General features: G+C 40.9%; 1 protein-coding gene and 1 long non-coding RNA gene across 4 annotated transcripts; one reads left to right on the plus strand and one right to left on the minus strand.

Moving 5' to 3' along the window:
• Positions 1–716: 716 nt before the first annotated feature.
• On the minus strand, positions 717–27917 carry LOC133489246 (transcriptional repressor p66 alpha-like). Of its 3 annotated transcripts, none has more exons than XM_061798139.1 (11): positions 27764–27917; positions 15190–15674; positions 10692–10854; positions 10276–10404; positions 9350–9427; positions 7716–7835; positions 7117–7293; positions 5952–6210; positions 5342–5727; positions 3165–3276; positions 717–1804 (listed from the first exon to the last, which is right to left on the minus strand). In XM_061798139.1, exons 2-11 carry the CDS (start codon positions 15669–15671, stop codon positions 1665–1667), a joined length of 2046 nt encoding a protein of 681 aa, XP_061654123.1. In that variant the 5' UTR covers positions 15672–15674; positions 27764–27917; the 3' UTR covers positions 717–1664. The 3 variants fall into 3 exon arrangements, with proteins under 3 accessions (XP_061654123.1, XP_061654121.1, XP_061654122.1); XM_061798137.1 differs by having other exon boundaries at positions 3030–3276; positions 27764–27916; XM_061798138.1 differs by lacking the exon at positions 27764–27917 and adding an exon at positions 27348–27595 and having other exon boundaries at positions 3030–3276.
• On the plus strand, positions 22342–26555 carry LOC133489250 (uncharacterized). The gene is made up of 3 exons (XR_009791847.1): positions 22342–23471; positions 26220–26301; positions 26417–26555. It is a non-coding gene; the product is annotated as an uncharacterized LOC133489250 (long non-coding RNA).
• Position 27918: the final 1 nt, after the last annotated feature.

Raw genomic sequence — 27918 nt, forward strand, 5'->3', positions numbered from 1 at the left:
AGGTCGAAAGTCACTTCTTCTTCTTTTATAAAATTCTAATGTAAAAGTTAAATATACTTGAATTGTACTGTACATGATTTAAAAAAATACATTATGTACTGTAAACATTTAATTCAGCAAGTCTTTCATATACCACTAGAAGACCAAGTACCACATCTTCTAACTTGATTAACCCAAACTGGAGTTGCAGTTCTACTCGGTTTATCCTGACATGTTTTATTTTTGCTTCCTAGCAGCCTGAAGGTTTTTGATCACACGACTGCTATTTCGAACTGTTCATAATACCCCCACCTTTACTACGGTCCTAGGTCCAGCTGAACAAAACAACCCTAAACCATGATGCCGCCACCAGTCAAAAAGTATAAATGCCAGGAAAAGCCTACTAGAACATCTGCACTTTATTTGGGGTCAATCAGAGGCACGTTAAAATGGTGGCAGGTGTGTGCTGACTCCCATTTAACACAATTTTGAATGTAATTGATTCATTATTAACACGGCCACATTACCAGTTGAGGATGTGCACACTTTTGCAACATTCTCATTTCTAATTCACCTCAAAAGATTTTTTCTCTCCAATTGAGTTGTACAGGTTGAAGGTCACATTAATATCTTGGGTCTGACTTTTTTATACCACAAAATTTTTTTTTGGGACAGCTCTCATTTGAACAGTGGTGTGTAGACATATTCACTCTACACACAACACAAACAAAAACAAGTTTTAATTGTATCTCTTTATTTATTTAGAAGCTAGGAAAAAGTTAAACCAATGTTTTTTTAACAATTTGCACAATGCAATCTAGGTTTGGTAGCAGGGAAAATATGCAATTTGGTGTGATGTTGCAGGATAAAAAAAAAAAAGCAAATACCGTAATCGGCTTGTGCTTTCTGGGTTCACAGTGGGAGATACCGTATTCCAATTACAAACTATGGATCATGGTCTCTGGTTCCAGGGTGGACAAATTCAGCTCGTCGGAGTTTGAATTTTCTCAGTGAAGATGTAACACTCAAATTAAAATGATGTTGACATGAATATAAAATAAGCAAATTACATTACAGATGGTAATTACATATGACTTGAGCGTCAACACCATGCATTGTTAGCTAAGGTGCAAATGAACATTAGGTGTTAAATGTAATCATGCTGTTAAACTGAAAAAAAAAGAAAGCAAAAACAAACACTTCAGTTGTGAAAACCACAAAATAGAAAGTTAAAAAAAAGTCTCAAAAAAGAACAACAAAAATAACTTACTGTAAATACAAAATAAATTCAATTTTAACTCCAGGGATGAATATAATGAAACATTTACAACTCTTATCCGGTGTAATTTTCTTGGGGTGAGCATGACAAACATTCAAGTGTCAATCATGTGTCAGTTTGATGCAAAACTAATCCCCTACCCAGACAGGAGGGAAAAAGTACCAAGTCTCGTGCATTTGCGTTTTTGGTCACCCCTGTCAAATCAAAACTATATGAGGGACAGCAAACCTTAAAACTAACAGAAAAGAAGTAAATCATACAAAATACACGAAAAGGAAACGTTTCTTCACTTTTTAGAAATTGTATTTCCCAAAACAGTCCTCCTGGGAGCGCTGTTGCCCATGATATTGGAAAAAGCTAAGAAGGGGTAGAGCTGGCTGAGGGTTGGTTTATTTTGTTTTCATTGCTATTTCCATGTGTTTGCAGTCTGCGAGATAGACGAGCGAGAGGGGATCATGTCCAACAGGTACTCCCTCTGGCGTGCGTCCACACTAGCTGAGGTCTTGTGTCCGCTCAGGCTAGGGTTCACGTATGCCATTGTCACACCTGTGGGGGGTCAAAAGAGCAGGTCAGGCCAGGGCAGATGGCACTTCAACACTTTGGCAGACCAGAGAGGCAAAACTATTACTTATTTTGAGGCTCTGTCTACCTGTACAAGGGCATTTCTTTATTTCAAGGGTCATATCCTGACCGTCTCATCAGTATCACAGTAGAACAGGATTTACCAAACTTGTTAAGCTCAAATTTGGAATAGTAACAAACAAACAAAAAACAAACAAAACAAACAAACAAAAAAAACAATGCACCTGAATCATTTGCCAACAAAATGCATGTCCGTTTGATTAACAAGAAGAAAAAAAAAATCATCATTGTATACCAATTTATGTATTAGTATAAAACATATTGAAGTAAAATCTACAGAAAATAGCTAGGTAACTTAGAAATGTCCTTATTTAAAAAAAAAAAAAAAAAAAAAAAAAAAAAAAAAAGAAAAGCACAAGTGTATATACAGTACATGTATGCATAGAGATACATTATGCAGTATACTGTAGTGGTGCTTTGAGATATGGGTTTAATTTGTTCCTTGACCACGCTTGTAACTGAAAACACTCATATCTTCAGAAAACACTCATATCTTCCCTATTGAAATTAATGCAAATGCCATTAATCCGCTCCAGCCACCCACAAAAAACAACACATTTTTGTAATGTTTTTTAATAATAACAACAAAAACCCATAACATTATACTTGCCATATACTACTGACATACTTAATAGAATTAAAAATAATTAATCAGGTTTTATCACACTTCCTCCTTCAATGCGCAATTGTGTTTCATTCTGGTGTGTTTGCCGTGGCCACCTGGAGGAAGTATAAGACAGACATACAGATAAACTGTAGTGGATCGATGGCTCGTATTTAAAAAAAACTTGTAAGCCGAGTCACTTGTATCTCAAGGCACTGCTGTACCCGCAAATACTGGAAGTGAGTTTTGGAATTTCTGACATTTATAAAATTGTCCTAAAATGTAGTTCGCATTTAGTTGAAAAGTCAAATCACCCATTCAAAAACACCCATGTTCATGTGGACATGGCAGCCTAATATCCCAACAACAACACACAAACAGACACAAAGGAAACAGGAACCCTGGAGAAATGTTGGACCACCAAACGAGGAGACTGCGAGTGTCATCTGAGGGTTTCTTTGGGCCAGACAGGAGTTTGAAATAGAGCAGATTTGAGCCACCAGAGTCAGGCTGCTATGACTCTACCTTTGTTGCTGTTGCTCTGCTTCTTCCATGCAGTGGATGAGGCACTACCCCCGCTCATATTCCTGCTGCTGCCGACTCCGCTGCTGCTCACCTTTGAAATCTGGACAGAGCGCTGGGTCACGTGCTCGTGCTTACCTGGCCGGCTGACCAAAGCGGCGGCCGCCACGGCGCTCTGCAGCTGGGAGGAGGAGGAGAAGGAGTGGGGGACGCCCCTAACGCCGCTGTGGGATAGCTGGCTCGAGGTGCTCTAAGGGTGGCGAGAAGAGAGGTGAGAGCTCAGTTACCATGGCAAATCTCAAACTCACACTGATCATCAGAAGAGGCAAAAGTACTCACACTGTGTACTTCAATAGAAGTAGTGATACATGTGTGTAAAAAATAAAGAGTGGTAAAAGTACAAGTACTGGTTCAACTTCTGTACTTAAGTACATTTCAGAGTATACACTTTTACTTAAAATTAACTTCTACAGTCAGTTACACGGCTCACAATAAGTTTGTGGTATTCGGCTTTCGGGTGAAATGTCAGAATGAACCTAAAATTCACTATAAACTGTCATTGGCAGGATGCAACAAATATACAGAAGAGCAGAAGAGTCACAGAAAGGCATCGAATTGGATGTCTTGGAAATTGATTGGCATGGATCAAACACCTGTTTTGAATTTTGCCACCCCGTTTCAGGCCACCGTGGACAAACCAGTTGTGAAATGACACGTGGGGACACGATGGGCAATCACGACAGATCGTGATTGCCGTGGATCCCTGCGAGATGTTCAAATTGTGAAAACGTTTGCAATGGAAGTCACAGTGCGGATGAGAAACCTAGTCGGTCGTATTGAATCTAGATGTGCGCAACTTCTGTAAACCTGACAATACGTAATAGGGTGTAACACGACTTGGAGGTGGTCTAGCATCTCACATTTGCTGGCTAAAACTCTTCTAAAGCTTCACCTACAATGCTCACCATGGCGTACCTGTTGATAACGCTTAATGTTGAATGTATGTGTGAGAGCGTGAGAGTACATGTGCGAGCACACTGTACAATGGCTATGTGAATTTTTTTTTTTTTTTTTTACATGTTTTGGTACAATAGATGGATTAGTGAATTAATTGTTGACAGAACACTAATAATATCAAACATATTTAGAGCGGCAGTATACATGCGCACCACTGCGCTGACACCGACTCTGGAGCTGCGGGCCATGCAGAGGAGCTTCAACTCGGGGCCACAAACCAAAGCTCCAAAGCTGCCCGACGTCCACGTTTCATCCGTAGAAAGCCTTGGCAGAATGTGATAAACGTGAGGGACCACATCAGAACATGACAGGCTCGGAAGGAACATACTAGCATCCATGATAAACGGCGCGCTGAAATGAAATGTAGGGTGCCTTTGAGTCTCTGAGACTTGGATACGGAGCAAAAAAATAGCCAAAATCCCACTACGCACTAAATTTCAGGCAAACAAGGCTGCCATGGCCACTGGCAATATACTGTAAACATAGCCCGAGAGATCAGCAAGTTATGCAAAAAAGTACTAAAACATTGAACAGTTTTACAAGTGCATTCAAAAGTTTAGGTCAAAATAAGTTCACCTTACAGATAATATTTAGGTTCATCCTGAAATGTCATGAAAATCACACAATACCCCTTATACTAAGTATTTTCCCTCTTTTAATAACTTACATAATGCTCATACTGAGAAGAAGAATACAAATCGTGTTACTTGTCACATGTTGCTGTCTAAGCGCTAGCTGGTGTTGACTCGACTTATGCTATCAAAACATGTTCCCATAGCTTTGCTCACATTGTGAACCGCGTAACAAAAAAAAGCTAAATTATCAAATGATGAACAATTTGTTTTTTTACACCTTATTTGTATGCGTTTTATTTTTTTTAGATTAGATGGAAAATCTTTGACCACCACAAATCATTTTGGAGCCGACAATATCAAACAATTTCTTATGACCATAGATGGGGAATATTTTGCTTCTATGAATCTGCTGCCGTCGTTAATGCTCCCTGATTCCTCTATGTCGTTGCTGTCTGTTTTTTTCCACCTTTTAAGACCTCAATCAATCTAAATCTCAATACGGTTGATTTGACCTCTCTCGATTTACGTCTTTTTTTACGTCATGTCATCATTTGCAGAGGTTGACAAAAGTAACAAGCCTAATTTGACGAAGTGAGGAGTAGAAAGTACAAATATATGTTTTCAAATGTAGGGAGTAAAGTCATCAAAGTACAGCTATCTGAAAAAATCACTGAAGTACAGTAAGGAAGTATTTGTACTAGGTTATTTCCCACCACCGCTGACCTTGATGGAGTGGTGGTGGATGACGTTGGCCCCTCGGTGCAGAGAGGAAGCACGGGCGTGCTTCAGCTGCTGTGACACCAGCTGCTCCGCCTTCAGCGACGAAGAGGACGACGAGCTGCCGTGAGAGATGGATGAAGACGACTGCTGAATGATGCGCTGCTCGATTTCCTGCTCTTGCTGCAGCGCTTTGACGAACGCCGCTTTCAGCCTATTGGTGTGTTCGGCTTTCAGAGCCTTCTTCTGATTGGATGACATGCAGTCTTCGCAGAGGACGGTGCCGCCTTTGGCCTTGTCCTGCCTCCACCTGCACGTGAAGTCAGTGTTGCACTGGGTGCACATGTTGGGGTCTTTGACGGTGGGTTTGGATGGAGCTACCCCCGTCTTTCCTGAATGGAGAGATGGAAAAGTTTGAGAACCCTTGTTGTACAGTAGACAAGCATCTGCAGCTTGACCCTGACAGTAATGTGATTCCAGTAATGTCGAAAGATGTCAAAAAAGAGTCACATTCCTAAATTCGTTTCACTTCAGTTTTATATTAAACTGTGAAGTATTACAAATGCCACTGAATGACATCATCATTCAGAAAAAAATAATAACATTACAAACATACCTCTGTGAATAGTATCTAGCAGGTTCTGGACTACTTCCTCAAGTCCCACCAGGTAGATGAACTCATTATTGGCTGCCGAGGGCAGGAAGTTAAACTCCGGCGCAGGGGGTTTTGGAGGCGGGATCTCCAGGAGCGTCTTCTCGAGTTGTTTCCGCAGAGCGAGTTTGGCCGCGGCTTGACGGCTGGCTGGACTATCATTGGTGCCCACCAGAGATACGACGCCGCTTCCTGAGGAAGAAATCTTCAAAGTGGATGAGCCCTGTGAACAAGACAACAAAGTCACCAGGGTGATATCCAGACACAGAATACAGACAAAGTGAAAAATCCATCCATCCATCCATCCATCTTCTATACTGCTTTGTATAGACTGTCCTTTTTGGTGACATTTCCACTTCCAACAGAAGGACCAGCTGTAGCAAAGGGTGTTAAGATGAGTAGAACATGAGAATACAAGTAGAGGAAAATACACTAATTTACGAAAAGAGTCCAGCATCACAACATGCGTTGTCCCTTGTTATCAAAGTGAAGTGTTTATACAGTTTATGGTTAACAAATTGAATTTGAAATCAGGAGTGACAAAAATGTTGCTCAATGTTAAGAAATGAAATAATGCATACTGTAATATCTGTTAAAAGTAGAGATGGGAATTTATCAGAATTTAGTCATTCCGATTTATCAATAATGCCTATCGCTCCAAGTCCTAATTGATTCTCTTATAGATTCTCATTGAGTGAGGGAATGAAATAATAAAATGTATATGATATTATTGATTATCATTATAAATACACATCTTCAAGATCATTATAATACAAAAGATGTTTCTGCATATTATAAGTATTTTGCCTCTTACAAAATGAAAGCTTTGCAAGTATCATCTTTTCAACCCAAAATACACCTCTTGCGTGTGACGTCATCAATCTTGTGCGACGTGAGAGGAATCGACATCCTCAATCATCAGGCAAACAAACAAAAGATTCTTATCAATCAAATTAGGCCTACTGGGAATCGGTTCTTTTCGATTCCCATCACTAGTTTTAAGTGAAGAAAAACATGAAATTGATACTTTATTTGTTTTAGGGGGCCACGTAAAGTGAACCTGAGTTTGCCAGCTGTGCTTTAAAATATTGCCCACACTTGATTTTCTACTCAGGAGTGAGATACTGACCAGTGAGTTTGCAGTACTTCCTATTCTGATGAGGCCTGTCTGCACCATGTTTCTCTGACCCTGGCCAGCAGGGGCTGAGGTCCTGGCGCCCAACAGCAGGGGAGGGGGCCCTGAGCCACCACCTCCAGAGGCTGCCAACTGCTGCTGTTGCTGCTGCTGGCGGAGAGCCTGGATTTGCTGTGGAGATACAGAGATGGGCTAACCAGGACAATGAGAGATGACGACACACATGGGGTGCTGCGGGCGAGGTGGTGGACAGAAGAGGGACATCCAGAGTGCCAATGCAAAGGGCACAAACAGACAGACAGACAAGGAGACAGAGAGAGAGCGAGAGAGCGATCCAAAGAGCAGATAAGTCCTACATTAAAAGTTCCGTGAGTTAGTCTTAGAGGATGAAAGAAAGAGAAACCAGCCTGAGCTCGGACATCTCTGGATGAACATTGACAATTATTATCACTATACAGGCAGAATTTGTCATACACTCCTTGAATTGGATCACATTAGATTGCGCAAGTGGTCATAACGTTGTGATTGTTCAGTGCACCTTTATATTATTAGCATGCCAATAATTGAGCTAACAACATTTCCCCACAACTCACCTGTGCTCCTCTGACTAGAGGCGGCATGATGATCTGGGAGCCATGTTTAGATGACACCTGCTGCCCTCCACGCACCAAAGGCGGGGGTATGACCGTGCCTGAACTTCTACCAGTCACAATCTACTCAGAACGACAGAGACGGCCAATCAGAAACAGTGATAGCCAATGTGAAGGTACAGTGGGTACGGAAAGTTTTCAGACCCCCATAGATTTTTCACTCTTTGTTATATTGCAGCCATTTGTTAAAATAATTTAAGTCAATTTTTTCCTCATTAATTTACACACAGCACCCCATATTGACAGAAAAAAACGGAATTGTTGAAATTTTTGCTGATTTATTAAAAAAGAAAAACTGAAATATCACACAGCCATAAGTATTCAGACCCTTTGCTCTGTATTTAGTAGAAGCACCCTTTTGAGCTCTGGCTGGGCCATTCAAAAACAGTCACAGAGTTTTTCTGAAGCCACTCCTTCAGTATTTTAGCTTTTTTGAAGGTGAATCTTCAGCCCAGTCTGAGGTTCTGAGCACTCTGGAGAAGGTTTTTGTCAGGATATCCCTGTACTTGGCCGCATTCATCTTTTCTTCGATTGCAACCAGTCTCCCTGTCCCTGCAGCTGAAAAACACACCCACAGCATGATGCTGCCACCACAATGCTTCACTGTTGGGACTGTATTGGACAGGTGATAAGAGTGACTGGTTTTCTCCACACATGCCACTTAGAATTAAGGCCAACAATTTCTATCTTGGTTTCATCAGACCAGAGAATCTTATTTCTCACCATCTTGGAGTCCTTCAGGTGTTTTTTTAGCAAACTGCATGCGGGCTTTCATGTGTCTTGCACTAAGAAGAGGCTTCTGTTGGGCCACTCTGCCATAAAGCCCCGACTGGTGGAGGGCTGCAGTGATGGCTGACTTTATAGAACTTTCTCCCATCTCCCGACTGCATCTCTAGAGCTCAGCCACAGTGATGTATGGGTTCTTCTTTACCTCTCTCACCAAGGCTCTTCTCCCCCCAATTGCTCAGTTTGGCCGGACGGCCAGCTCTAGGAAGGGTTCTGATCGTCCCAAACGTCTTCCATTTCAGGATTATGGCCACAGTTCTCTTAGGAACCTTAAGTGCACCATACATTTTTTTGTAACATTGGCCAGATCTGTGCCTTGCCACAATTCTGTGTCTGAGCTCTTCAGGCAGTTCCTTTGACCTCATGATTGTCATTTGCTCTGACATTCCCTGTGAGCTGTAAGGTCTTACATAGACAGGGGTGTGGCTTTCCTAATCAAGTCCAATCAGTATAATCAAACACAGCTGGACTCCAATGAAGGTGTAGAACTATTTTAAGGATGATCAGAAAAATGGACAGCACCCGAGTTAAATATATGAGTGTCACAGCAAAGGGTCTGAATACCTATGGCTGTGTGATATTTCAGTTTTTCTTTGTTAATAAATCAGCATAACTTTCAACAATTGCGTTTTTTTCCTGTCAATATGGGGTGCTGTGTGTACATTAATGAGGAAAAAAATGAACTTAAATGATTTTAACAAATGGCTGCAATATAACAAAGAGTGAAAAATTTAAGGGGGTCTGAAAACTTTTCGTACCCATTGTATGTGACACACTATTGTTTACTTCACCTGCTGTGAGCCTTTGCTGCTTCCAATGGACCCGCGTATTAGAGGAGGGGGAGCGGAGGAGCTGGACACCCCTGAAGCCTGAGCAATGGGAAGGTTATTATTTAGTGGAGTAAAGCCCCGCAATATCGCAGTTCATACAGTAGCTCGAGCACCTGCTATATTGCACATTTTTTTTTCAGAGACAATTTTTTTAATGGGTTTTTTAATGCATCTAGGCAAGTCCAAATTTAGACTTGCATGCTTTCAGCGAAGTACCATGTTGTGTCACAACATGCCGGGAAGCACTGTGCTCTACTGGAAGAGATGCAGCGTAATTCAAGAGCAAGAATAAGAGGCAGAGAAGGTCTCCAATTAAACTCCAATAATAGTCATTGTTCCCAAAGAGCAGAGAACATATACTGTATGCCTGTGAGTATTGTTGTAGTGGTTGTTTGAAGGTTTAAAATTACTGTGACATTAATGCTAATTTCCGTTAGCCTATCTATGCAGTTTCGCATATGTTAGTATTAAACGAGCAGCCTTTGAAATTATTTGGTTTGGTTGAACATTTTAGTGCTTAAAATACAATACTCAATTCTCTTTTTTCTTTCTGTCAGTTTTCCAGGTTGAAGCAAGCAGGTTTTGCTTCTTATTTGGAGAACTGCATGAGCGAGAGTCTGCTTTTCGTTTCCTCAAATTGATATTATATGATAGTCTCTCGCTTTTTGACAGAGTCCGAACAAAAGCTAGCAAATACCTTCAAAATTGTGTTTTAATAAGTTAAATTGTGATTAAAATGTCTGGGTGGGGTAAAATGATACATTTTATTTGTTATTTATAGTCTTTCAATATCACAGATTTTCACTTAGTGGGGATGGGTCTGGAACTTATCCTTGTGATAAACTGGGGTTCACTGTATTACTGCACAGGAGTGAGCTGCCGCTCACCTTCTGAAGAGTGTCCCTCTGCAACTGGCTCTGTCGCAGTTTCTTCAGCAACACCAGCTTGGCCTCCTCCAGCCTCAGCTCCTCTTTCAGCTGCCTAATGATGCGCTCCCGCTCGGCTGGGCTGCTCTTCTGCACTCGACATACGAAATCAATCACTTACACTACTCACACTACTGAAGACAAACAACCGTGTCCGGTCATGCATCCTTCACAGACAAAATCCTTCATTCATTTGGAGTCCCTTTGAATTTGATCATTGGTTAAAGCCATGCCGCAAGAGCAAATAGTTGACGGTGCAGTAAGATTGGTTAGGCCTGATCTGACTTCCTGTGTCCATGTTTGCAACTCTATTATTGATAGATCTGTTTTGACATAAACTACTTGTGTATGATGGCATGAAAAATACAACATCTCACCATGAGGAGGTCTGTATCCAGCTCCTTCAAGTGGTTCAGACCATTCATAGGTGGACTTGGAGAGTCGTTATCTGACAAGATGATGACATCATCATCATCATCATCATCATCATCCTCCTCCTCCTCCTCTTCGGGGGATGGAGGCCACTTCTCACTTTTTATACTGTAGGTAAAAAAGAGGTACAGTGGGTATTGATCATGTGACTAGCCCGTACTGGACCAAAGCAGCAGCTGAATCATGTGGTAAGCAAGCAAATAAAAAAAAAAAAAATGAAAGAAAAGAGATCCATAATAACTACATAAACGCAATGGTCACATCATGGAAATGGCACACTGTAACAAGATCAAATTGAAACCTTTATAACCAGTACAATGCAGTTTGGACTGGCACAGTCAAATCAACAATAGTGGTGCCTTGAGATAATTTAATCCGTGATGATGCTTGTAACTCAAAACCCTTGTATCTGAAATCATCTTTCGCCATTGAAATTAACGGAAATACAATTAAGCCATTCCAGCCTAAAAAAAGTAACAATCTATAATATTGTACTTCATAAAACTTACAGTAATAATTAAATACAATGTAAAGAATTAAACCGTCTTTGCCATATTTTCTGGTTCAATTCAATGAACGTTGTGCTGCTCCTCCTGGTGTGTGCACCATGGCTACCTGGGGGCAGTATAATTCAGACATATAGTAAGGCTATACATGGAGACTGTCTCAGCATTATTAGTAGTTTTTCACAGAAGATAAAGACTTTATGCCTGTGATTGCAGTTATTAGCAGAAGACAATGGATGGATGGATGGATATTGTTATTAGTGTTGGTGCACCATGACACTGATGCTATCTGTTAGCCTGTCTATGGAATGAATTAGGAAGGCAAAGCTGTGGTTGTTTTAAATACATGACTTCCATACATAATTCTGTTTTATGTTTAGTTTTACAGTAAGGTGAAGACAAAAAAAATTAAGAATTTTTCATTATCTGCCAAGCTGCTGCTTGTTAAGTGAGTTGAGTTCAGTTCACTGCCACCATAGAGCGTTCGTATCTCAAAATTTCACCCGCAAGTCAAAGCAAATAAACGGCTGCAATGGCTTGTTTCTCCAAAAACCCGTAAATTGGGTTACTCATATCTCAAGGCTCCACTATACAATTGAAACCAGATATTTACATCCACTATATAAAAATACACACTTTTTTTCTTTATCTGATATGAAACCAGACTAAACTTTTCCTATTTTAGGTCAATTAGGATTAACAAGATTATTTGTAGCCAAAATAATAATAATAATAATAATTATTATTATTATTATCATTATTTTCTTCAAATTCAGAAGTTTACATATATTTATTTCATTATTTGGTACAATTGCCTTTAAACTGTACGACAATGGGTCAATTGTTTTGGATATCCTTCCATAAGTTTCTCACAATAGTTGGCAGGGATTTTGGCCTATTCCTCCTCACAGAACTGATGTAGTTGAGGCATGTTTGTAGGCCACCTTGCCTTTTCAGGTCTGCCCATAAATTTTCAATGCCTGTCATTGTCCTTTTGGAAGACAAGGTTTAACTTGGTCTTAAGATGTTGCTTCAGTATTTCCACATAATATTCTTTCCTCATGATGACATCTATTTTGTGAAGTACACCAGTCCCTCCTGCCAAAACAACCCCACAACGTGATGCTGCCACCCCCATAACTAACTCAAAGTTGGGATGGTGTTCTCAGGCTTGTATGGCTCCCTCTTTTTCCTCCAAATGTAACAATGCCCATTATGTTCAAACAGTTCAATTTAAGTTTTGTCAGACCACAGGACATGTCTCCAAAGTTAATATCTTTGTCCCTGTGTGCATTTGCAAACTGTAATCTGTCTTTTTGATGTTTGTTTTGGAGTAATGGTTTCTTCCTGACAGAGTGGCCTTTCAGCCGATGTCAGTATAGTACTCATTTCACTGTAGATAATGACATTTTATCATAATTTTTTGATAAATCGATGAATGGTATACATTTTTTTTAAATTTTGATCCCTTTATTCAAACAATTGACATTATTTCAAATTGACAGTGCAGAAAATGAACAAACTTTAATTGATTATTATTCAGTTACAGGTTTGGTCCGTAACATCAGTCAGAAAATCGGCAAAAATTTTGTTTCCAAAGTCAAAGCAGATGTTTGCAAAAGTCTTATTTTGACGAATCACAAAAGATAATCTGCTGCAGATCTTCTTTCATGGAGGGCTACAGAAATAAAAAAAAATATTTACTGATGAGAGGCTGAAATTCCAAGGATTTGTACAATTTTAAGATGAACAGTCTCTAAACGATTAATTGATGATCAAAATAGTTAGAGTAGTATAGTTTGATCATCAATTAATCGAATTGCTGTTGCACCTCTAAGAAATTCTCAATATTTGAAAAGACTCACTGGGTGGAATCATATGACTAATACGGAGAGGGGCAGTTACAACACAAAACCTAAATGATGACAGTGGACTGATCCGTTCCACTTGCAAGTCCAGACATCTTTCCACACTATTGTAACAGTCAAAAGTAAGGTGGGGCTAAATGGGACATTTAGTTGTGGTATAGTTGTGTGAGCCAACACATCTGCCTCACAGTTGTTTGCTTGGTCTTCCCCATAGGTGTGAGTGTGAATGGTTATTTGTCTATATGTGCCCTGCGATTGGCTGGTGTCCAATCCAGTGTGTATCCCGCCTCTCACCCAAAATCAGCTGGGATAGACTCCAGATCACCTGCGACCCTAATGAGGACAAGTGTGATGGATGGATTGGATAGTTGGGTCGTATTAAGATGAGGTCATTCACAAACATGCACATTCTGTTTAAGCAGGGGCTTTGAGACGTGGTGGTGATCCAAAAGAGCTGAATACATGTGTGTAAAACACACGTGTAATACAACGCAAATACAATATGCCATATGTGAGGTGTACAATCGAAAGCTTGTGTTGGACTCTTCATACAAACACACAATCAGGGATAATATTTTTACGAAGCATAAGTCAGCGCATGAAAAAATGAGGCCTGCCTGTCTGAGCCGCCCTCTTTGTGGTCGTGTGTGTGTGATTCCTCGGGGCTTAGCGCCATCATCACTTCCTGTGGATTAATCACTACTTCCAAAGTAGTCACATGACCTCAAAGTCGTTATCACGTGACTTCCTTTTCCTCCAATACAACGCCCCTCCCCTCCCTGCTTCTTCCACGGTGGTAGCCATGGCAACAGCTGGCTGGAACCAGTTTATGACACGGCTTCATTTTGTGTGCGTGGACTTTTTAGGGTTCAGGTGGTGAGTTGTGGGAAAATGGAGGCGGACCAAAGGCTAAAGTCAAAAGACCATCTGAGTACAGTTGCTACCTTTCCTGTCAATTGTAAATAACAATCAATGCATGAAACTTTAAAAAGTCCGTTCATGTCCAAAAATAGTTCAATATCAGTTTTGCATCAGGCTCAAACAAGCAGCATCCAGTGTCTGACAAAGTTTCACACAATGTTGTTTTTCCACTAAATAGTACTACCAGCTCTACTCGCCTTGGTTTGGGGTGGTCGCTTCAAAATAGTACTGCAGGAAACATAATAACATAAAATAACAATGGAGGAGAAGGACAATTTTTTTTTATTTATTTACAGTGCTTGTGAGACTGAGGGGAGCAAAAAAAACAGACAGGTGCAGCAAATTGGAGAAAGTGGAGTACAGTCAACCCACGCCGATTCGCCTTGCTAATTTCCGCACTGTGGAACTAATAAAGGTTATCTTATATGCAAAGTCACCTACTCATGTTAGCTGTTGATGTTTCCTGAGTGTTGACTGAGTTGTGATAACTATCTTACCTGGCATTTATTGTGTTAACTTCAGGATACACCTGAATGTGTGTGCTTAAATTTGTGCTGGACGTCTTGGATGTTGACCGGAGCCTCTTTTTGGATGCACAGTAAACACCGGAACGATAAGTGCTCTGTGAGGACTTGATAAGTAGCAGGAATTTGTTAAGATATGTTGGCCCATGGGGATTGAGATGTACACACCTCTGCCGATGTATCCAATTGCGTGGTTTCCATAATCCGTACCACGCAGCACAATGTGGACGCAGTCTAGAGTGAGCATTAGCAGGAGGAGAGGTATGTAATGTGACGTCAAACGGAATAAATGCCTTTTATGTTTAGAACTGTCTGGGGAAATATAGCTTCTGTGAACGCTGCTGCACTGTCGCTATGTGATCACTAAAGTAGCTTTGATACTGAAAAACTGTTTGCTATTAGACAAAAGCGGCGCTACGACCATGTTCTGAGACGCAGTTAAACTAGTAACGCTGTTACTTGTCACGTCGCTATACCCAACACTGCTTACTTTCATGTCGCTGGTGTTGGATGACTTCCCTTTGGCTGCAACCCTTCCCAAGATTCAGAACCAATTTGTAGTAATTTGGATGGACAAATTTGACAGGTTCTTCACGTGCTTAAAAGTTGAGAACAGTTTCTTACCCTTTGGAGGTGCTCATGTCCACGGGCTGCTCTCCAGTCTGGACCTCCACCTTGATGGTTGCCTTTACCTCGCCGGCAGCCAACATTCCACCGGACACTTTTGGTTCTGAGGGCTGAAAGCGGCTCATTGTATCCACGTTCTTCTCCGCCTTCAGCTCCTTGCGAGCTCTGTCATTGCATCCAGTTTGATTGTTCGAGCTCCCTTGACAAACGGCCTCGTCCTTCACTGGCTGAGATTCCAAAGGTAGCGGTAACTGCCTCGGTTCCTCATTTGATCCAGTCTCAGTCAGATTCTGACCATCCCGTTGTAGTTCTGGGTCAGGTCTAGGTGTATTTTCCTCCTGGGCTGTGGGTTCAGATTGCTCCAGTTTAAGCTTTTTGCTTTCATTGTCAGAACTGGAAGGTTCTGAAGTCTGTGGTGGCGCATCCCTCTCCAGTGCCCTCTTCTGGCTGCGTGTCTGGCGGACGGCCTCCTCAGACATCCCCTGTGGATACATCACGGAAAGGATTTGGTTACATGTGTACATTAGTTTAAGAGTTCACACAAATCTACAGAGTGGGTCAAACAACACGACATGTTGTTCACTCATACCAACATGAAACTTTATCAAACTAGCCATGCCTCCAACACACACTCTCACTGACTAACTGAAATTTATCTTGGCAGAGAACTTCTCTGTCATTGAAAAAGTTTACAACTTTCATTTTAATGTTGATCATGGGTCAAAGTTGTACAAAGCAAGGGCGTAGAATGAAGAATCTTGTTTCCACCTTTAAAATAAGAGTTTCCTTAACGTAAGAGGAGCGTACCTTCTCACCTACGAGTGGGGAACATCCTGTTTACAAAGCTATTTTTGGTTTCCTTTATTACATACAGAACTGCACTAACCGGTTGGTTCATTAAGTACCCCTGCATAATCTAATGAGATCCAATACAGGAGCTGTATTAAAGATTCTGTCCTTGGAGAGATGATCATATTCAGCTTTGAGAGACAAAGTCAGAGAGGTGTTCATTTAGCAATATGTTTATAGTAGTGTTGCATCACACAGAGTTGTTTATAAGATTCTGATTACATACATACTGTACATAACAGCTCTCAGCAAGATGCTTTGCAGGTTTACACCATTGCAATCTACAGTTATTCAAAAGATAATCAGGAAGTGAATTATCTGGAAAATACAAAAAAAATGTTCTTTGCCTATATGCAATGCATTTTTTTAAACATAATTGATGTTAAATTGACATTCCAAGAGTTTAAACAAACTAAAGGATGATTAATGGCAGATAAATTGCAAAATCTGACCCACTAACTAATCAAGGACTCTTCAGAAATCTGGAGATAATGAATGTTGAGTCAGCAGATTTGAGTTTTGCTGCCTCCGTTTAGAACTCGCTGCTCGGCACCTTTTTATTTTATTCACATTTAATCACTGCTACGATTGTCTGGCGGACAAAACTGACCTTGACTCATCGGCAGCGAACACAGGGTTACTAAAATGGCCTCCAGACAAAACAAAGTGGATTAGTATGATCACATCATCACAAGACATTAAGTTAAATTCCCAAACATTGATTATGCACAACGTTTGAGCCGTACATTTTCAAAACACTACACTGAATGTAACTGGAGAGTTAAAAACTACACATCGGAATGAATTGAAGAATACTGTACACAGAAATATTCATCAAAACCCATGAAGTCTAATGCAAGAGCTCGAGTTTATCCTATTTTTTGCCCACTCTTAAAACATCGACCCAGCTTTTGGTCCAAATTAGATCCGACCCGCCTGGCCTGTTCAAAAAATGTACCAGATGTGAACACGGTGGAGAAAAACAGTTGCATGTTCGGTCCCTCACAGTCACAAACTCGCACACACACACATTATCACTGCAACGCCCGCTCCGATTCTCTCAGGGTCAAACCCGAAACAGAGATTCAAGGAGACATTAGGTCACACGCCAATGGCTCGATAATGATAATGCGCATCTTCAATCCATACATACAGTACACTATGTGTGGATTTCCTCATTGAATCAGTAGAATTACAATAGGAGGTAGCAGAGATGCCCGTGGGGACGAGAGAAATATTGTAATATCACAGTAAAAGTGAGTAATACCAGTGGACTATAGGACTATGCACGGGCTGTTTCTGCAGGGGTGGTAAAGGGCCGAGTTAGTGTTGTACATTTAAACGCGGCAAAAAACAAAAACAAACCCAATATTAAATAAATTAAGTTTGATATAGTAGTACAGATCTTTCTGTAGAAGTTTCACTGACAGACGTCGTACAAAATTTGACTACTGTATATACGTTTATTTGAGAAATACATCCCTGACAAAACACCCCAAGTTCCAACCACCATAATTGACATCAGACTTCAGAATATCATGATGAGATTTAATCTCATTGAGAATATAGGATTAAATCCAGTAACTAAGTGTGTTTTTCTTTTTCATTGGCTTTTTGTTCTGTTTTGTGATGCCACCAAACAAGGGTAACAGTAATGGTGAGGAGGAAACTCGTAACTTGTACACACATCTCTATCCTGGCAGATCAGTAGAATATAGCTAATTCGACAATAGTCTCATACTATACTAGTGAACCCCTGCTATTGGCAGGGGATAGGGATCGGGTCTGACCATGAATAGCAAAAAACTGTGAATAATTGATACTCGGAGGACGACTGGTTAGCACATCTGCCTCACAGTTCTGGGGACCCAGGTTCAAATCCGGCCTCGCCTGTGTGGAGTTTGCATGTTCTCCCCGTGCCTGCATGGGTTTTCTACGGGTACTCCGGTTTCCTCCCACATCGCAAAAACATGCATGGTAGGTTAATTGAAGACTCTAAATTGCCCGTAGGTGTGAATATGAGCGCGAATGGTTGTTTGTTTATACTCTATGTGCCCTGCGATTGGCTGCCGACCAGTTCAGGTTGTATACCGCCTCTTGCCCAGAGTCAGGTGAAATAGGTAGGCTCCAGCATGCCCGCGACTCTAGTGAGGATAATGAATGAATGAATAATTGACACTCATTATAATTGTCATGATCTCCCCCCCCCAAAAAAAAATTTGAAGATGCCATTAAAAACGCGAATGAGTGGGTGATCAGGAAAAAAAATAGGTTAAAAAAAACAAACAGATAAGGTTACCCAAAACGGAAAAATAAAAAGGCACAGGCTCTAGACTTGAACCCCCAAAATGTGAACGTGTCATTAAAAACACGAATGAGCGGGGTGATCAGGAAAAAACTAGTGAACAACCAGGGATTTGCAAATACTGAACTACAAACAAGGTTTTACAACACCCTAAACCTTTATTTTTTAAGTCAAGCAGTTCAAGTCCAATGAGCTTGAAATGGTAAAAAAATTAAGTTGGCTGATGACGTACTAGAGGTTTAAAAAAAACAAAAAAACAACAACAGGTAAGTTTACCCATCCATCCATTGCCAAACCGGAAAAATAAAAAGGCACAGGCTCTTGACTTAAACCCCATCGAGTTGGTTTGGGATGAATGAGAGAAGAGTAAAAGAAAAGTACAAATTTGGGTACTGCCATTACTTCTGCCATTACATCTCCTTAAGGTGGGTGGACTTTTGACAAGCAGTGTACTGTATAATACCTAAAAGTTAGCAGGTGAGAACACTATTTAGTTTTATCATACGAGTATTTTCTTATTTGCATGATAAAAAGTGAAGGCCACTTTCCCACTTCCCTAAACATCCCTCATGCATCATCACATTTAAGAGTGAGTACGTAATTTTTCAATGTTTACGCTTGTATGACAAATGACTGTTACTTTGAAACATTGCCGGTAAAGTTAATTAACAATGACGATACCAGTTTTGTGTTTTTTAGTGACAAAGACAACTGCTTCCTATATCTAGAATGAAACTATTTGTTGAATTAGTGTATATATATATATATTTAGATGATTTAGCAACTAATACGTGTCAGAGTACGGTGTGTATTGCTTATTTGATTTTTACAGTAATTATACAAAAATTAAAAATGGTACATTTAGCTACTATAAGGAGAGTCACATGGAAAAAGTCATCATGCCACTTTGACAGGAACCAAAACATCACATTCTGGTTCCACAACTCTAAACAAGTCCTTATTGCAGTCAACACAAGAGTAGACCCAGACGTGCCAAAGGTTGACATGTTCGGATTCTGACCAACATGGCATGCAGTGGGAGACGACCTTTGCCCATAGTTCACAGAAAAGATAGTCAGAGAGGAAGACTTGAATCTATCACTTGAAATCTACAGCATAAACTTCCACTCTTAGCATCCGCATTCATGGCGAGAATCATATTCATGCATACAAAACAGCGCCTGTCTATTGTACCAAGGCCCTCTGTCTGCCTGGTGATAAGTGACAACAAGGTTTTTTGTGTGTGAACAAATTAGATTTACAATCATGGCGGTATACATGAAGCGCACAGAGGGTAGCTATGATGACATGTCACAATGCAGTCACAATACAGCATTTTTTAAAAATAATATATACTCTTACATCACTAAAACATATATGACATGACCCTTCCCAGGATTCAGTGAGACACACAAAGCACTTTTCCCCGTGAACTGGTTTAAACCAGTTGGTTAGTGCGTGTGCATGTGTGTGCGTGCGAGAAGTTGAAGCTAGTTTTAACCCTCCAGGTGCTGGAGAAGACCAGTGAGACGATGGTGTTACACAAAGAGGGAACGCCGCCACGTACCCCACGACCTCAAGCCGACCTCATCTTTCTTACACGGTCTGAATGTCTGACGGGTTTCACATTTCATCTCAGTGGCTTTTATTTTTTTTTAAAACACATATCCCTTGAGTCCATACACACACACACACTTTAACACATGGATCACAGCCTCACCGACCCACCCTTGAACATGACATCACAACCAGTGGAAAACCTCTGAAGACAACTAAAGCTCAACTAATAAGCAAATACTGCACTTCAAGTTGTGTTCATCTGCGGTGACATGTACTGTACACTGCTCGTATTGCGCCACAGTTTTTTACTAATTTTCCCCATCAGCTCTGACAGCATGTAGTGCAAAGGTCAAGTAGCTTTACTGTGTAGCCAAGAAATAAAAGTGAAAGTACCACTGAATCCTTCCAAGGTGGGGAAAGAAATAGATCATGAAGCAAGCTAAGTAGAAAATCTCAATATTGAGTAGTTAGTAGTAGGGACATTTCAATAAAATTCCTTGCTCAACTGGGGGGGAAATAAATTTATTGTAATTTTTAAATTACATTTTTAAGATTCTACATTAAATAATGTAAAAATTCTATGCATAACCAACTTTTTTGAACAATTAAACATTGCAGATAGTGTCATGGTTATTCAATGACTTGACTAATTGGATATTGTGTTCATCCCTAGTAATTATCAATTTAAAAAAAGCAAAATCAACTGGAGAAGAAAGCAGTTTAAGAAATGAAATGTAATTTTCCTCATGTTTAACGTATTTTTGTAGATGCCTCACTCCAAAGTTGATAGAAATGATAAAACTTTATTTCGTGCCTATACAAATACTATGATGGATAAAATGCATGTTACTGTACATCAAATAATCTGCTCACTTTTAACACTGTCATTTCACAATATGTTTCACTTCACTGTTATTTTCCGTGGTGTAGAACTGCACTGTATCCTCCATTCTGTCCCGCAAAAGTAGAGAAATAATGTAAATCAAAATATTACATTTATCTCAGTATGATGAGTTGGCGTGCTACTGCAGACTGCAACCACAATACAATCACACCAAAACCAAACTAAACCAAACCAAAACTGATCATTATTTTATTTGTAAATTGATGCAGCTCTTGTATTGGATCTCAAAAGGTTCTGCAAGTAACCACTGAATGCAATTACAGGGCCTAATTCAGATACATAGTTATCAACGTTCCGTTTGACTTCATACTCTCGGATGTCTTCGGGCTAGATCACCTCCAGCTCCACATGTGACAAAGTGAGGAGTAATCTACGATAACTGAGTTATTATGGCTCAAATTAATGTGATATTTCTGGAGGATACAAGTGTAAATACCCCACATGGGGAATGAACACAATCAACAATCCTCCCAAAACTACTCCATTCCAAGGGAATCACCAGATTGGCTTTCACCAACACAAACTGTGGGCTAAGCCACTATCAGGTTGTAGAACAATGCAGGGTTTATCTGTCATGATTTCTGTTCCTGCCTTCAGGAGCTTCTTAAATCCGTTAATCTGTCACTCAATAGCTGGCAAATTCTCACTGCCAGCCATCTTTCCTGTGTGGCAAACACATTTATAGTATGTGCAGATCATGCTATTTACCCCCCTTGACAAGATCCCCTGTCAAAATACTGTGACATATTTTAGTGGTTTAACTTTGGTGGAGCAATAGCAGGACACACCCAGAATAGTAACTCTCTTCACTGTATACAAAAGAACCTCTAAAGTTAATTTCTGTCAGAACGTCATACAATTTTGACTGCAGTTTGGCCCCCGCATGAAACATAGTATTATTTCTATTTCCATGTTTTTCTTTTTGTTTTAAAATGTCATCAAAAGTTGATCAGCATCTCGCATCAGGTTATGTTCGACCTTAGAGGTTCCAGACATGATGAAGTTTCCCTATAACACCTGCACTCATGCGGACCAGCTTAAAATGTTGCCTGCAGACATGCCCTTTATACACAACAGTTGCCGAGTACACAAACACCCTCAATCAGTCTTGTTCGTGATCAGTGTAGCGGCACTTTCTAGAACGTGGAGCACAACAATGCAACTAAACTTCTGGGTATGTCCTGACTCACTCATTCAGGTAACCCCTGGTAATTTTAACTTTACCAACATACTCACTCAATCCAACAAACTCAAACTGACAATGTCAGCAGAGTCCATCATGACACGTAGCCCAGTGACATGACAAAACCTTCTCCACTCTTCTTTATTTATCTGACCATTCACCAAGGTTGACCGCCATTTGTTCACAGACAATGCCTCAATGATTGTTTATACTGCTGTTGCTGCATGAAGTGCTCCTTCCATCATCATGAAAAGAGGCAGTAACAGCGCAAAAAGTCACAGTAAGACCTCCAAGGAGCTGGCTACCCCACCATACTCATATGGAAGGCAGCCGACTAAGTTAATTACCATACAGTAATTAAAATAATTACTGGCTTGTGATGCATGTTTGACAAAATTAGAACAGCAATATTAAACTGATGACACAATCAGCAAATACAACGGAGATTCCCTGATTTTGGTTTTGCTGTGTTTTCTTCTTGGTAAAAGGGCCGTTTTTCCTCACTGCATTAAGCGTGACAAGCTAACATGAAGTGGACCAAACAACAGACTGTTACCACATTTACACTGGTCTCATCGTTAGGTACACCTGTACAAGCTACAATGATCCAATATGACAGCTGTAACAAAGATTCCCTTCAATAATGCTCCATTTTGGGCAACTGCCATATTAGCCTAGATTCTCATCAGGGTCCCATGGATTCCCGCGGGATGGGATTGAATTTCATTGTTAATCATTGGATTGGGAAGGAGCGAGAACGAACGTCACCGGGAGCAGCAACAAAGGTCACTGGGAACTATGACAACAAAATCACTGGGAGTGGAAACCTTGACAGGGGTAAAAATCATGGATTTCGCAGGATCCTGTAAAATTTGGGCTCGGGATTGGGAGGGAATGCGATCAATATGTGTGGGAGTGGGAGCGAGCAAGAGTCAAAATCCACTCCCGTGACAGCCTTTAGTATGTATTGCCATCATTATCTCACACTTCACAGGTTTAGGGTCACCCCAACCATTTCATGTTTTCCTTGAAAACACACTATTGTATATATACACTGCCACTGGGATTTGGGGGTCACTTAAAAATATGTTTAATTTTGAAACAAAAGCATTTTTTTTTTTTTAACCACAATAATTTCGACTGCATTGTGATTTTGTTTAAAAAATAGGGACGTTTCTAAGAGCCCCCAAATTTGCATTATGCGATTGCATTGTTATAAAGGGCAGGTGATATGATATAAGCCTATCTGATAAGGGATGAGATATTATGACGTAAGATTCAGTATTTCATCAGAAGTACAAACATTGCCACAGCTGAAGTTAAACAGCAATATCTGCTGCCTCAACAAGAAGTGCTCCTTGAGCTTTGTCAACACAACGTGAACACTAGTATACTGTCAGAAAAGTGGGTTATATCATGTATTTTTATTTATTTGTTCAATATTTTTTACTGAAGGTAAACCAGCCGACGTTGATCCGGTACGTTGATATTATGCGACAGCAATGACTTGATTGACGGTGTAATTAACATCCTTGATATTCAGCTTAAACATCCATGTACCAGTATTCACTTTGTCCTCATTAATAAGACAATTCAGCACACTAGTAAAACAAAACTAGTAACGTTTTATCCACTTCTGTATATTGTTGCACATTAATAGGACAGCTTCGGCATACTGCTACGACAAATACACGCGACGAGTGAGGCAAAACTGCGCAAGAGTGGATATCTGCAAACTCTTAGTAGTAATAGTGAAGCGCTAGATGATAGATACAATTTTAGAGTGTTTCTCATAGTACTCGTAGCACCCAGTTGTCTACTATAGCACAGTTGTGCCTGTAAGATGTAGTTATCCTACTAGTATCCCAAAGTTGTCCTACTAGTGAGGACAAAGCACATGGACCTCAAGCCGGAGATCAAGGATATCGAATAAATGCTCAAATGGCTTTCCATTAATCAGCCAGGTATTATGGCTAAATGTTGAATTTGCTTAAGTTTCTTTCTACTAAACGGGTCATGAGCATTGAGGTTGAAATATTTGAGAGAATCCCATGGAATTCATTGGCGCACATGGTAGTTATGTTTACTTGGCGTGAGGATAATGAGGGGGTCATTGGAAAAACTTACTTCTAGAAGCAAAACTTTGGGAACCCCTGGAATAGATGAAACACTTTATATATGCTGCTAGAAACATTGCCGACTTAGTTTAGCAGGAAAAGGGGTAGTAAAAAAAGAAGTTGCTTATTTTGAAAAACAGTCCCTGGAGCTCTAGAAGAGTCACTAAAAATAGTGACCAAATCACTAATTTGGAAACACTGACTTTTGTAAACAAGCTCCTCACTGTTTGCAGCTTTGCTGTTAGTGGAATCAGTGACACGTTAGCCAGTGACTATGGATAAATACTAAATTTAATAGAATTTGGTTAGGTGACCAAGTGGTTAGCACCTCCGCCTCACAGTTCCGAGGTTAGGGTTTCAAATCTGGGTTCCGGCCTTCCTGTGTGTAAGTTTACATTTTCTCCCCTGGGTTTTCTCCAGGTAATCCAGTTTCCTCTAACATTTCAAAAACATGCATTTGTTTACTGCCATTAACTGTTATAGAAGTCAAATATTCACTTTAACTTTAAATTTGAAGTGCTCTTGTAACATTAAATAAAAAATATATATATATTTTTTTTAAATCACTCAAAAATAGGTCACAAAATGACGATGCCCGACAACTATTGCCACCATATATTGAGCTATTCGACCCTCGCCCGGTAGGTAAACCATGGATAAAGCGTTTAATGCTACATTCTACATGAACTATATTAAAAACAAACATTGCTCACACCTCACAGATGAAAGCTTACAACGGTGTCTGAAAATGAAGGTTCCGCAGCAAAAATCACATTAACCAGGCAAAATAAATAGTTTTTATTGGGCATTATTTTGCAAATATCCATCCATCCATTTCCTGAGCCGCTTATCCTCACAAGGGTCGCGGGAGTGCTGGAGCCAATCCCAGCTATCATTGGGCAGGGGGCGGGGTACACCCTGAACTGGTTGCCAGCCAATCGCAGGGCACATATAAACAAACAGCCATTCACACTCACACCTACGGGCAATTTACAGTCTTCAATTAACCTACCATGCATGTTTTTGGGATGTGGGAGGAAACCGGAGTGCCCGGAGAGAACCCACGCACGGGGAGAACATGCAAACTCCACACAGGCGGGGTCAGAGATTGAACCCCGGTCCTCAGAACTGTGAGGCAGACGATCTAACCAGTCGTCCACCGTGCCATCTATTTTGCAAATATGTGTTATATTTTTAAGTGAAAGTCCTTTTTAATTAAAGATGACAATTGACTGCACGCTCCACACGTGAAAAATTTATGACGGAACACAGAATCAGATTTCATTTTTTTGCTTTGCTGCAGGTGGATAATTTGAGTTTTGCTTTAATTTCATGAATACGAGGAGGACTCAAATAGACACTGCCTATTTTATTTAAAAGTAAGCTTTAACCAAGCGCCTTTTTTCAGAATTCTAAATGTTTTTGTTACATGCAGAAATAAAATTGTGTTCTCTGTAGCAAGTTCATTAATTTCATAAATGCAACACACTATATATTTTTTATACATGCAGGTGAAAAACAACAACGATATATGCAGTGTTTATCCACACTATGCCTCTTTGAGTATTTAAGGTTTCTGATCCCTGATCTAGTATATGTACCCTCCGACTGGCTGGCGTCCAGTCCAGGGTGCCCGTAGACAGGTGGGGTGGGCTGCAGCAAACCCAGGCTGTGACCCTAATAAGGTTATGCAGTATAGAAGATGGATAGATGTGATTAAATTCATTCATTCATTCATACGTCTCCCGCTTATCCTCACTTGGGTCACGGGCGTGCTGGAGCCAATACCAGCTATCCCCAGGCGAGAGCCGGGCTACACCCTGAACTGGTCGCGAGCCAATCGCAGGGCAAATATAAACAAACAACCATTCACATTGACATTCATACCTACGGGCAATTCAGAGACTTCAATTAATCTACCCTGCATTTTTTTGGCGATGTGGGAGTACCCGGAGAAAACCCATTCCTTTCTATTAAATAGGTCATGAATTTTTTTGTTGAAACTTTCAATAAACATAATTCCCATGGGTGCACGTTATTATGTTTAATTGCCGTTAGCATTACGAGGTGTGTGAGAAAAGTTCCAGGACTTTTTTTTTTTTCCTTCAGTGTAGGCTAGACGATCAACCAGCACGTCTATAAAGAGAACTTGTGGCTGCTTCACCATGACAATGCGCCTACTCACAACACCGTGAGCATCTGACAGTTCCTGTCCGAGAAGAATACCGCCGTGGTGGAGCAACCTCCATACTCAGTCACTCATCCAAATTAACTTTGTGTAAATTTTTTCCCATCTCTTTCCCAAGCTCAAGGGGACCCGTTTTGAAGACATAGACAACATCAAGATAGCCATGACGACGAAGCTGAGAAGAATCCGTCAAGGACTGCATGAAACCGTGGTTGTGAAAGTGCGATGGAATCTGGGAGTGGGTTTCTTCAAAAGGGAGAAAACTTGTAGTTTGGATTTGAAATATAGCTTCTGTGACACCAGTCCTGGAACTTTTATGACACATCTCGAATGAGGTGGTCATTGGAAAAAAATAAAATCTCTCTCAAAAGTCTAAGCCCTGGAATAGATGACACACTTTATGTACGTGTATGGTGTGTGTGTGTGTGTGTGTGTGTGTGTGTGTGTGTGTTTGTGTGTGTGTATGTGCAGCTTTAAGAGGAGGAAGACTGCGGTTGTCACAGCGAGAAGTAGGAAGATTAGCTACTAGATAGCAGAACCAACAGTGGCGGCTGCTGTCGGTCTTAAAAACGGACAGCAGCCACCGCCGTCCGAATTCCACCTCCCCGGTCGAGTCGAGAAAACAAAGTCGGCCCTTTAAAAAACTAAAGCCGGCCCACAGTACATGTGCAACTAGCCGGCTTTTTATTGTTGACACCGCCTCGGAGGAGGTGAGCTCGCGAAGGAGTTAGCGAGCTAACGTTAGCTCCGCGGCACAAACAACAACAAGCAGTCACTTTAGCTCGCATGTTCAAGGCTCACATGAAGCCACCAAAAAGGCCACAACACACACTTCCAGTCAAAGTGATTTAAGAAAAAAAAAAAAAAAAAAAAGTAGCGGTCTAGTAAACAAGACCCACACGGGAAGAACCGAGCCCGAATCGCTGACCTGGCTGCTCTCCCGATGCGGGACAGCCGTCACCTCAAACGAGGGGCCAAGCAACTTTCAAAAACCTCACGTTTTTACAAAGTCAAACTTTAGTGTAGCGAACCGGGGGTCTACTGTTTACCTTTCTGTCCCCCTCCCGAGGGAAAATGGTCAGGTCGGAACTCGGTAACGTAACCGACCGGCCCACAACCGGAGCTCGCCGCCGGCGAGGTAACGTTATAATTGTCGCTTCATTTCCTCACTTCCACCGAACGAGATCCGGTCCGGTAAGCGCGACAAGCTTCGGAAGGTAAAAAAAGAAACAATTTTGGCAGAGCGGGACCCCCCCCTCCCCTTTCCCCACCGCTCAACCTTTTGCTCTGCGGAGAAGTGTTACTTTTCAACAGCCCATCAGCTTCTTTATCGTCACAGATAGGTGGAGGAAGACCTGGCTCCTCTCGACGAGACGGAATAAAAGGCTCCCCTCGATTCACTCACTAAAAACTTCGGCTTCACCCCCGCCCCCCCCACCACACTCAACACACACAGTCAACTTACTCGGTCGCTTTGTCGCCCGCTCGTCGCCGATGGTCGACCAAGGAATGTTTAATCTGCTGTTAACCTGGATTAATCGTTTCTTTTTTTTCAAATCAAGGGGATATCCTCTTTCTTTTTTTTCGGCCCTCCCCGCTGCCGCGTCTGTTGCCAAATAA

The sequence above is a fragment of the Phyllopteryx taeniolatus genome, chromosome 14, assembly GCF_024500385.1.
Source record: "Phyllopteryx taeniolatus isolate TA_2022b chromosome 14, UOR_Ptae_1.2, whole genome shotgun sequence".
NCBI classification, from domain to species: domain Eukaryota; kingdom Metazoa; phylum Chordata; class Actinopteri; order Syngnathiformes; family Syngnathidae; genus Phyllopteryx; species Phyllopteryx taeniolatus.